We start from the raw sequence: 12,080 nt of genomic DNA, 5'->3' as shown, positions 1-12,080 counted from the left end.
AAAAAAAAAAAGCTTTTTTGTAAGCTGAACATATTTTTCCTCCAAACTATAAAGATCACTACTTTTGACCTTTATAAATATGAACAGCCTTCAGAATGGAGGATGTGCCCTTAAGATGAATGTGAAGACTGTTGTAGTCAGGCTCCCAGCGAATGGGAATGATGAAGAGGTTAAAGCTCACACAAACAATATAACAAGTATTGTAGATTCCAAACAGAGTACAAGAAAGGATTGTCTTGAGTCAAAAGCCGTTTGAAAGTGTTGCTGTTTGTTCCTCCTGATCATAGTCACTCAGTTACAGATTTATTTATTTTTTGGGACCCATTCAATTATTTGACTTCAAGGTCTGTCTAGAGGCAAGGATGTAATGAAGTCTGCAAGGAAATGAATATCAATTGGGGAAATTTTTCATACTCTTTCTTAGGGAAAGAACAGTTCAGTCAAAGGCAGATAAGTTTCTTCTGCAGCCCCCGGAACAGGGGTGGAAAACATAACTGAAATTATTTTCTAGCAGCATTCAGCATCAATATTCTGCAAGGTAGGTTCTGATTTGGGGAAAGAAAAACAAATGAGCTTGAGATATTACTCCTGGATGTTAAACAATAGAAAATTTCAGAAATACATACTCCCTCCTGCTCAATTCTCAGGCAAGAAGCCTTGTTGAGAGAGAGCCAAGCTAACAGATCTGGGGGTAGGGATGCATGCCTCTTCATAGTATTTCTATTTCATGAGAGTTGATAAGGAAAAATCTCCCATTCGCACAACACTAAGTTTTTATTTTTCTGCCCCCAGTTTCGCGTCCGGAAACTCCTGCGGCCATCCCAGTTTGGAGGCCAGGCCTGCACAGAACCACTGGTGCAATCCCGACCATGCTTTCCAGCTAAGCTCTGCAACATCGTGGATATGGACTGCAAGAATAAATTCCAGTGTGAAAATGGTAATGATAGTCATCATAGCTTAACTTCCACATTATTCAGTAGACAATAGCTACTGTTTGAGACATAAAAAAAAATTAGAAGAAATTCCAGGTCGTCCCTATGTATTCTGTGCACAGACTCTAGGAAAAAGGGGCAGGGAGCTGAGAATTTTATGTTTAAAGGGAACTTAATGTTTACATTTCTTCTTTAGTTAAAAGAAATTCAGTCTTGTGCAATCTTTATCACAGAATGGTAGTGTCACCATGGCTGCTAGAAAGTAGCACTGTTCCAATGAGATTTTTTTACACAAATTTTTCATGTACAATATATCCTTATAGTTTATCTGAAATCAAACTTGCACTGTTTTTATTATTTTTTTTTAATCATTGTGTTGGTAGTTCTTGCTTAATTTTAAATACACCTGATTAGATTTGATAATTTTATCCAAATTTCCTTTTGCTAAACCCTAAATTTAGCCATCATGCCTTCAAAGTAACACAAACTGGTAGAACAGAAACAAATGTTTTTTATTGAAGTAATGCATGTGTTGAAGTGCCTTGCTATGTCAGTTCCTGTTGCAAGTTTACACTGTTGCTAGAGAAAGAAACTGCTCTTTTCTGCATTCAGATATGACAAATCATTGCATAAGTCCTCTTGCTGCTGCTTTTTTTTCTGATCCAGGTCGCTGTATTGCAAAAAAATTGGAATGCAATGGAGAAAATGACTGTGGGGACAACTCTGATGAAAGACATTGTGGGAGGAAAAAGATGGTGTGTAGCAGAAAGTTTGAGAGCATCCCAGGTGTGCATTTAATCGGCAGTGGGTAAGCCAGCTTTGTTTTTTCACAGGCATTATGTTGCTTATCAGTAAGTTACATAAAAAAAGACAATTCTCAAATTTGCATGTGAGAGTAAACCATTAAAACATGACCACTTAAATGAAAAGTAGTAAGAGGTTATAAGAATATAACTAAACAGCCAGGCGTGGACTTGCCCGCTGCAACTGGCAGTCCTACTCTGCCCTACTCCTACCACAGGAGCCATCAGGAAGCACTGCTGTGAGGGACATTGCCGACCATCACCACAAACCAGAACACCACTTACTGATAAATTTCCACTCAGTTATTACAAAGCATTTCAGAAATTTGAAGAATGTTCCTCTATAGACGTTTGGTTGTGCATGATACATCTCTTGCAATATCAGCCATCACCTCTTCCAGGCTACTAATTAAAGCAGTGCAACACCTATGTGCACGTGATGCCTGCCTCAAGTGTTGTGTTTCTGAATGAACTTAGTGCACTCTGATAACAGACACTTGTGGCTGATCTGGAGAACAGTGTTTCTCTACTTGAGTCAGTGGTTGTCCAAGAAAGTCTTATGCTGACCTTGGTGTTATAGCCTGGTTGTATAATTTTTCAGGTGAATTCAGAGTGAATCAGAAATTTTTATGGAGAAATTTCTTTCAAAGCACTAGCATAGCCTTAACACTTGCATCCTCTCATTCAAACATAAAGCATCCTTGATGCAGCTGTACACAACAAATGATACATACTTATGTCTTTCTGAGACCATTTAATTTCTGGAAATTCCTCTTGTTGTTCTTGCTGTTGTTAGATTTCACATTCTGTCAGGAGAGAGCCGAGGGGAAGTCCTTGGCAACTCGTTCAATGGAGGAGAATGCAGAACAGTGAGACGCAATGAGACAAGGAAATTGTATCGTGTGCCTGCAAATCTGGAGGCTGTCAGCTTTCAGGTACTCTCTGGCAGCAACTTTTAGGAAAAAAAAAAAAAATTCATAAACGTAGTCCAAGTTATATGCTGAAGTCTTAGGAAGTCTTAAGAAGACAAGATTTCTCAGCCTGCTGAGGCCCGAAAGTGCTTCAGGTGATGTGTGGAAACAGGAAAAAATTGAGCAGTGTTAGGTGGCTCTACTTGTACCTTTCTCTCACTTTCATAGTCAGTGTTTACTCAGAATCAACACAAATCGATCTCAGCTTCTCTCCTGTTTCTTCATGACTGTGGGCATACCTCTGCTGTGACTTAGTATGCAGGTTGTTCCCAAACATGATATAATCCAGCCAGTGGCTTGGTAAAGCCCAAGCTCGTTTTAACATTACTGATGTAACCTTCCAGTACCAACAGCTCTTCCAGCACAAGCCTCCTGTTGAGGCATCTGCAACTTTGGGAGCAGCTCCTCCCTTAGCTGTTTCAGCCTCTCAGTCCTGCCTGTCCCCTGACCAGCCCTTCCGACCATCAGTAAGAAGAGGCAGCTACAGAGTCTGCAAGTCAGAAGGACAAAAGTCTGGGAAGAAGTCTTGCAGGATAGGCCAAGAAAAAAGGACATTGTTTTTTATTTTTCCTCAAATTTTGGAATGTGATTTTCTGGCAGGATATTTTAGACTTTTAAACACTGATATTTATAAAATAATTGGGATGTTATGGTTAAGGTATAGTATCTGACCATGCACATACTGGAAGGCCCTCTCTGAAGCAAATGGCTACAGCATTGGGAAGAAAGGGATGCAGGACATGGAAAATGTTGAAGGAGCGGAAGAAACTGAGCTGTTGATTATCGACGTGAATATTGTGAGATTTTACTTTAAAAGGTACAGCTGAACAAAGCTAATTCCAACATTGTCTGGTTTGTTTAGTCAGTGGCATTGAAGAAGTACTGTGTGCAGAAATATTCTGTGGGGAAAAACAAGTCTTGGTTTGCCCAATTTTTCCAAGCTCTGTGGTTTATGAGATAACTAATGTCCATCTGCAAAAATATTATGAGTTTGTGACTCTCACCTGAGCTTGCATCTCTATTTTTCAACATTTAGAGTAGTTTTTGATATAGAAATGTCACTGAATCAGCTTTCTGCTTGGAACTCCAGTGCATTTTAATGCAAAAGCATGTGTTTTCTTAGAGAACAGAAGTGGATCAGGGGAGTGGACATCACTGCCCGAAGTCCTTCACAGATCCTACAAAGCCTTATTAAGTGAGCCTGAAATGATAAAAAATGAATCTAAAGGCCACAGATCTTGCAAGGGATTTGCCTTAGTTATGGGAAATGAGTCACTCTTGAACAGATGTTCAGGATGCCTTATTATCACTGCTTAGCACAACAGCATAACTGAGTCTTGCCAGTGTTAACTGGTAGGTTTATTCTCTTTTACTATTCATCTACTTCTAGTCCATTGTGTGATATGGTGACTTTTACTACAGGTATGCTTTGTATAATACAAAAGGCATGCATAAGTATGTTCTGAGACTTACTTTTAGTGTGGACATAATATGCAGGTCTGAGAGTCTTTGAAAAGCATGTTGAAACATTCTAGGAAAATTGTTCTTAAGCTTCAGTGCAGGGGGACTGTGGATTTCTAGAAGAACATGACTTTTTTTTTTTTTTTTCCTTGTGTAACTGCCTACTGTATAGCCATCTCATTACCCCAGAACAGCTTTTTTGCTTACTGCTATGTTCCCAAGCATCAGACATATCTATTCCAGAAAAAGCCAAGAATTCATTGTTTAATACATTGCTCCCTTTCAAGTTGTTATTAGGGCAAATTGATTTTGGTTTACTGAATTTCTAGGTAATAGATGAAGAGGATGATGTAAAATCAGATTTCTACAGGGATTTAACGCCTCTGAGTGATGGTGATGTAGGAGACAGTACATCCTCTCATTCATCTCAGAGAAGATCTGGCATACCAGGTCTATTCTCAAAAAAGAGAAAAGTTCAAATCACATCATCTTCCTCCTTCAAGAAAGCCATTGAAGCCTCACATGAAAAGGTAATTGAATGCTGACATCAATTTCTTCCTTTCTTTGAGTTTCCATCTTGTTTAGGGGAACTGAGCTACCACAGATCATTATCCACTAACAAGGCATATTGGGATTTCATTTTGCAAAACTGCTAGAATTAAGAATCGAGAAGATCCTCTCCTGATTCTACAGGTTTTTCCTGGCTGCAACATACTTTCTGTTAAGCTGTACACAGTCACAAAAACAATCCCAGAAATAACACATCAAGAGAAAAGTTTCTGAGAACAGACAACTACTTCCCATAAAATTCTGCCTCTCTAATTCAGGTAAATACTGTGAAATATAATATTCAGATTCTTCTAGAGTTTAATTATACTAAAGGATCAACTATTCTTTTGTCTGTAATTACACCTGGCAGAGGCCATAAAACTGTTCAAAATTAAAGCTTGTTGAAACCAAAGATTTGTAATAAAATTATAGTGAATCTTTTTACAAAAACATCTGTTATAAAGTTTTCATGACAGAAGATTTATTACAAGCTTACAGTCTTGTCTTGATTGTTAAGTAACTTGACTGATTGAGTAGTCCATTATTTTTAGTCTGAAATAATCTTTGCTTAAGTTCCATCTACTGGAATTCTATTTGCTTTCATTCTGATGCAGTTATATGTATCAAGTTTTTCTTTTATAGAACTGGTGAGTTTATTTTGATAGAATGTTGTCTTCTTAAAGGCTTAAACCCAATCCCGAACTATGTAAAGAAATGTGAATATCAATGAAACTTTCTTGAGGAAGGTTTATTGGACTTAAATTTGTTTTGAACTTTACTGTCATAAAATTTCAGAAACATACATGAGAAAGCTGGTAACTTGGTCTGCTGTTGGCTGTAGATGGCTAATTTCCTCCTGACTGTGTCCATGGCAAGACTTTTAATTTTGATCTTCCTCAGGTTCCTTATCATATGTTACAGGAAACCTCTATTTTCACCTGTGCCTACCTGTATGCAGTTTGTTTATAGATGTATACAACAGCAGGTACCTACTTACATATGTATATGAAACAAATCTATAAATTTAAAATATTCACTTACAAAGTGAAAGTAGTTTAAACAGATCACTGACAATGAGTGGGAACTCACAATCTGGGAGGTAAAATTCAGACCAGAATTTCAAACTGCAAGCAGAATAGCTTCACATAAACATCACAGAGTCACTGTAGGGCCTAAGTGACTTGAAAGGTCTTGAATTTTTCCATATTGTTAAGAGGAAATATGAATATGTTTCTGATACTTATTTTTGTTTGTATATTGTTATTATTATTATTATTACTGTTAAGCTAATCTTTAGGCCCTTTACTACATTATTTCGTATTCTAATTTTTAAATAATTTTCATGACAGTAATGACCCCTTTCAGGTCTTCTGTTTGCATCAAAACAAGCATTTTGGGTGGGATACATCTTGCATATCTGTAGACAACAACAGTTTTACAGAACCCTGCATCTCAGCTAGTTGCCCTCATTTTGCAGCATAGGAAGTTCCTTTTGCAGCGTAAGAAGTCCCGCACAAATGTGCGTAAGAACTTCTTTACGGTGAGGGTGACGGAGCATTGGAGCAGGCTGCCCAGGGAGGTTGTGGAGTCTCCTTCTCTGGAGATATTCAAGACCCGCCTGGACACCTACTTGTGTGACCTACTGTAGGGAACCTGCTTTGGCAGGGGGTTGGACTCAATGATCTCTGGAGGTCCCTTCCAACCCCTACGATTCTGTGACTCTGTATCAGTTAAAAGAAACTCGATGGATTTTTACATAAATGTGAGTGCTCTCAGTAGTGTTCCAGCAGGGCTTAAAGGAAGTCCCAGTTACCAGCTGTCACTCTTCACTAGTAAATATAAGGAAAGAATCATAAAGTGAAACTTTAGTATTATGAATTATTATTGTATTATACATTTCATCATAAACCTGTTGATTAATCTTGCCCATCATGCTGCATGTTGTTATTTTTATGTACCATTTTCTTCTTCTTCTTCTTTTTTTTACTGAATTTCATAAATTTTTTCAAACTCCATTTTCCTTTGAGATAGAGAAGTTATCTCAGAATTGGCACACTGGTAACTGCCTGATAGCATGTGTGTTCCAGGCATTCAAAGACACCAAGGGACTCCTGAAGTTTTTGTGCACAACCCATTGGCTCACGCTCCTAATATTCTTGGCTACAGCTCATTGAGTTGGATGGCTTGAACAATTCAAAAATTGAGGTCTGAAAGATAGGAAGCCAACCCCATCCGTGGGGATGAGAAGCAAGATTCTGTGCTTGCATTACTTGGAAGTAAACATTATTTAATTAACCAGAATGTTCTAGTGAGAGTCTGTTTTGTTAGAAATGTTCTAATTAATTAAAACTATTGGTTTCATCAGGCCAGCTCAGCTTGTGTCTGGTGTTTTTTGTTTTTGTCGGTTGAGTAGTTTTTATATCATATCGAAATAATTTGAGTATTTGCACTTGATTTAGACCAAGATTTTGACTGAATATCTTTGGGAATAATCACCTCTGATCTACAGCACTGTATTTTGTATTAATACCTGGTATTCACGGATAAGATTACCACAGGCACCAGGGGTTACCAGTATGTTTAGACATCTGACCAGAGATAACTGGAGACTATGGAATCCAGTTTCCTGAATTTCTTCTTCAAGTAAAAGTTTCCAAGGTTGTTTAAGCCTCAGGGATTTAATACAGAAGTCACTGGGTTTGATAACTGTAAGGGAAATTGCTAGTAAGAAAGCACTTAAGATACTTTCAATATTAGAGAATATAAACGCGTGGTGCAAGTCAAGAAAAAAAATATTTTTTGGTATGCGGGAGCATCATATCCACCTGAGCATTTAGAATTAATATTTGCCAAAGTTGCCTGTAATTTTGTGCATCATAGCTGAAATGTTATATGGTATGGCTGAAAACTGAACCCAAATCACCTGGAAACCATTTTCTGAGAGATGATATTACCTCAGGTATTTTAGGAGCAGAGTACAGTCCAGGGAATATTACATACCCTATTTCTTTCATTTTTATTCTCACTGCTGCAGAAAGCTGAGTGCCCTTAGTTTATCTTCCAGCATGCAAATGAGAGCACTGAAATGGACAGTAACATGTGTCCAGCTCACATGTTATGTAGCTGACTCTTGGATGAAGAAACTCCATGTTTAATGCAGCCTTATGTCTTCTATGCCACACGGACCTGAAGACAGAACTGGAGCAGAATCAATCTATCAGTATGAAAACTCAGTAGAAGAACCCGTATATAGATCAGTATCAATTTTGTTTATAATGATTTTTTTCTTTCTGCAGATTACTCATTTGGTCCTCTTTCCCATCACTCCTTTTGCTTTTATGCTTTTTAAATCTTCTTTGTTTTTTTTCCACCCATATCACACCCCAGACCTTGTGTGTTAATAGCCTGACACTGAGTTAAATCTTTATTCCTGTAAGTTTAGTTTTAGCAGACTGATAAACAACATTTGAGACCTCATAATAGTGAGGTAGTATCCAAAATACCCACTCAAGATTAATTACAAACAGCTCACAGATACTTACTAGCTTCAGCCTTTCCTCCTAGTCTTTTGGCTGTCTTATCAATTACTGGTCTATTTGCTATAGCAGAAGTCATTTTACTTTCTGTTTGTCCACTGCTTAGGAATTCTTAACTCACATTGAAATCCCATACACTCCCACAATGCAAAGCAGTAATGAGTGTTGTCCCTGAGTACCTCACAGGATGCTTGGAAATTCCAGGGCTAGTCTGTGTGAGTTTAATCATGGTTAAAGGATCGTGATGCACTGGATGAAATAGGTTTTGCAATGTAGCTCAGATCACACTCTTAGCCATTCTATTTTCTGCAATCAGCTACCCATGAAAGCAGCAAGACTATGTTATTTCATTTTATTTTATTTTACTTCATTTTATTTATTTTATATCTAGAATTCCAACTTTATTAGAGTCCATAAAGTCATCTCTGTTGCAAACTTCACAATGAAAGAGTCAGATCTACAGCTCTCAGATGTCTTTCTAAAAGCATTAAACCAGCTGCCCCTGGAGTACAACTATGCTTTATACAGCAGAATATTTGATGACTTTGGCACTCATTACTACACCTCTGGAAGGATGGGTGGTTCCTATGACATTCTTTACCAGTATAGTTCCGAGGAATTGAAGAACTCAGGTATGTAATCTTTAGCAATTTGTTTACCATTTTTCTTACCATTTTCTATTTTTAGGTCTTACACCACATAGAAAACTCAACTAGCAAAAAAAAATCCCTTAGATTTGCATAGACAGAGGAATTACTCACACTGCCCAAATATAAAGCAAGAAGAAACTTCTACTCCACTCTTTATTTTGAAAAATTGAAGATCTTCTTTAATTGGTAAATGTCACTATGTTCGTGGCAGTATTTACAACCTTCAAGTCCAAGTCTTTTGACACCAAGAAGGCTTTCCAGCATATCCCATTGTGGGACTGAGATCTGAGAGATATGTTGCCTTCTGCGCAACAGTTTTAGAGCTGTTGATACTGATTGGAAATTAGTCTGAAACTTAATCCATGACTGCTAGATTGTCAAAACGAAAACAGAATATTACAGAAGGAGAAATTCTTGGTTAATAGTTATGATATTTAATGCCACCACCATAACTTGTATGGGTATGTGAGGATACAGGGCCTATAGGTAAGTATGATGCCTTCTATTGCTGTTTGTAGCCAGGGAATTGGGTACCCTCAGGAGCAATGTCTTCTTCTACAATACTGGTGGTCTTTGTCCAAAGTGCTGCAGGAGTAGGCGGTAATTACTGCTACAGGCAGAGCAGTCCGTTGGTATGACCTGGGCTCAGATGAAGGCTTGCTGTTCCCATCCACCCTACAGAGTAGCACCCTGGGTGACTGGGTTTTGATTTTGAACAGCAAAGGACTGCTCCATGATGTGCCAGAGGAAGGAAGGGTTGTCAGATACCACAGAAGAGATGATATAGGAGAAATACCTAGACAGGAATAGGCTGAGTTTAGGAGAGTCTATGGTCAGCACCTGATGGAACCAGTTTGATGAGGAGCAGAACACACTCTGGCAGTAAAGACAATGGTGGATCAGAAGCTTTAATGTAGTAAAGAGGTCAGAAAGCAATGAGTATGCAGGGAGACCTGTAATATAACAGATCTATGGTGATGCAGCTGCTGCTTTTGTACTTTTAGGTCTGTCAGTGGATGAATCAATGGAGTGTATTCGAACAGAAACATCAAGGCGTGTCTTTTTCCGAAAGAAGAAGAAAGTCAGTACCGTATGTGTCACAAACAAGATGACTGTGAAACATGAAGGTAACTATGATAATAACAGGGTTTGTATCCCGTTAGTTATCCTGAGTTATCCTCAACAAGGCACACCAGGGCTTTCTGGCTAGAGGAGTTCTTCCAACACTAGAGGTGTTCTTCCAACACTGACAGAGAAGCCAGTGTTAATGGAATCATAAAATCAACAAGGTTGGAAAAGACCTTTGAGATTATCCAGTCCAACCATCCACCTCCTACCAACAATTCCCAGTAAACTATGCCCATTAGTACAACATCTAAACATTTCTTGAACACCTTCAGGAAGAGTGACTCCACCACCTGCCTGGGCAGCCCATTCTAAATGGCTAAATGCCTAAATGCTAACTGCTCTTTTGGAGAGAAAATTTTTCCTAACATCCAACCTGAATCTCCCCAGCACAACTTGAGGCTACTCCCTCTAGTCCTATCACTAGTTAAGTGGGAAAAAAGGCTAACCCCCAGCACGCCACAACCTCCTTTGAAGTGGCTGTAGAGAGTGATAAGGTTTCCCAAGAGCCTCCTCCAGAATAAAAAAATCCCAGTTCCTTCAGTTTCTCCTTTTAAGATTTGTGCTCCAGACCCCTCACCAGATTTGTTGCCCTTTTCTGAACAGGCTTCAAAGCCTCAATGCCTTTCTTGTAGTGAGGGGCCAAGACTGAATATAGTTCTTGAGATGTGATCTCACCAGGGCTGAGTACAGAGGGAAATCATTTCCCTGCTCCTGCTGGCAGCACTGCTGGCCAAGATGTTGTTGGCCTTCTTGGTTGATGGTTCATGATCAGACAAACTTTGACCAGCACCCCCAGGTCCATTTTTTCCACACAGTCTTCCAGCCACCCTGCCCCAAGCCTGTAGCATTGCCTGGGGTTGTTGTGGCCAAAGTGCAAGATCCAGCACTTAGTGTTGTTGAACTTCATCCCATTGGCTTCATGCCAGCTATCTAGCCTGTCCAGATCCCTCTATAGGACCTTCTTACCCCCAGGTAGATCATTACTTCCTGTCAACTTGGTGTCGTCTGCAAACTTACTGAGGCTGTACTCAGTGAGGTGATCCAAGGTGATCTGAGATAGTCAGCATAGCTTCACTGAGAGCAGATCGTGCTTCATGAATCTGGTGGTCTCCCATGATGGAGTAATGGCATAGGTAGATGGGGGAAGGGTGACGGATGTCATCTTCCTGGACTTCTGCAAAGCCTTTGACATGGTCCCCCACCACATCCTTCTCTCTCAATTGGTGAGGTATGGATTTGAAGGATGGACTGTATGGTGGATTAAGAATCGGTTGGCTGGACCCAGCCAAAGGGTTGTGATCAGTGGTTCTGTTTCAGGGTGGAGGCCGATCACAAGAGGTGTCCATCAGGAGTTGGTCTTGGGACCAGTGCTCCTCAGTATCCTCATCAGTGTCATAGACAGTGGCATCGAGTACACCCTCAGCAAGTTTGCAGATGTCTCCAAGTTGAGCAGCGTGGTTCATACACTGAAGGGAAGAGACGCTATCCAGAAGGACCTGGACAGGCTGGAGAAGTGGGACTGTGAGAACCTAATGAGGTTCAACAAGGCCAAGTGCTAGGTGTTGCACTTGGACCAGAGTAATCCCAGGTATTTATACAAACTGGGTGAAGATTTCCTTGAGAGCAGCCCTGTGGAGAATGACTTGGGGGTCCTGGTGGACAAGAAGCTGGACATGAGCCAGCAGTGTGTGCTTGCAGCCCAGAAGGCCAACTGTGTTCTGGGCTGCATTAACAGAGGAGTGGCCAGCAGTGAGAGGGAGGTGATTGTCCCCCTCTATTCGGCTCTTATGAGGCCCCATCTGGAGTACTGCATCTTGGAGCAGGTCCAGAGGAGGACCACTAGGATGATCAGAGGGCTGGAGCACCTCTTCTACGAAGAAAGGTTGAGGGAACTGGGCTTGTTCAGCTTGGAGAAGAGAAGGCTCTGTGGAGACCTCACTGTGGCCTTCCAATACTTGAATGGAGCATGTAAACAGGAGGGGAATGACTGTTTACATGGGTTGACAGTGACAAGGGGGAATGGTTTTATACTAAGATGTGAAATCTAGGT

The 12,080-nt window shown here is 39.9% G+C and overlaps 1 protein-coding gene across 1 annotated transcript; it reads left to right on the top strand.

The window, feature by feature from the left end:
- The first annotated feature begins 795 nt into the window (after positions 1–795).
- On the top strand, positions 796–10,127 carry LOC104914852 (complement component C6-like). Its single transcript, XM_010725364.3, has 6 exons — positions 796–937; positions 1,599–1,740; positions 2,532–2,670; positions 4,497–4,697; positions 8,644–8,884; positions 9,907–10,127. The coding sequence occupies exons 1-6, from the start codon at positions 904–906 to the stop codon at positions 10,110–10,112; spliced, it is 963 nt and encodes a 320-aa protein (XP_010723666.1). The 5' UTR covers positions 796–903; the 3' UTR covers positions 10,113–10,127.
- The last annotated feature ends 1,953 nt before the right edge of the window (positions 10,128–12,080 follow it).

This window comes from Meleagris gallopavo, chromosome Z, assembly GCF_000146605.3.
Source record: "Meleagris gallopavo isolate NT-WF06-2002-E0010 breed Aviagen turkey brand Nicholas breeding stock chromosome Z, Turkey_5.1, whole genome shotgun sequence".
Lineage (NCBI taxonomy): Eukaryota > Metazoa > Chordata > Aves > Galliformes > Phasianidae > Meleagris > Meleagris gallopavo.
The sequence above is the reverse complement of the archived record's forward strand: the minus strand, read 5'-3'. Positions and strand labels throughout refer to the sequence as shown.

Excerpts from the sequence above, each read along its gene's own strand:
- LOC104914852 (XM_010725364.3), top strand. The coding sequence starts at position 904 with ATGGACTGCAAGAATAAATTCCAGTGTGAAAATG. Across the intron at positions 1,741-2,531 it reads GTGCATTTAATCGGCAGTGG|ATTTCACATTCTGTCAGGAG; the intron begins GTAAGCCAGCTT and ends TGCTGTTGTTAG. Across the intron at positions 8,885-9,906 it reads CGAGGAATTGAAGAACTCAG|GTCTGTCAGTGGATGAATCA; the intron begins GTATGTAATCTT and ends TTGTACTTTTAG.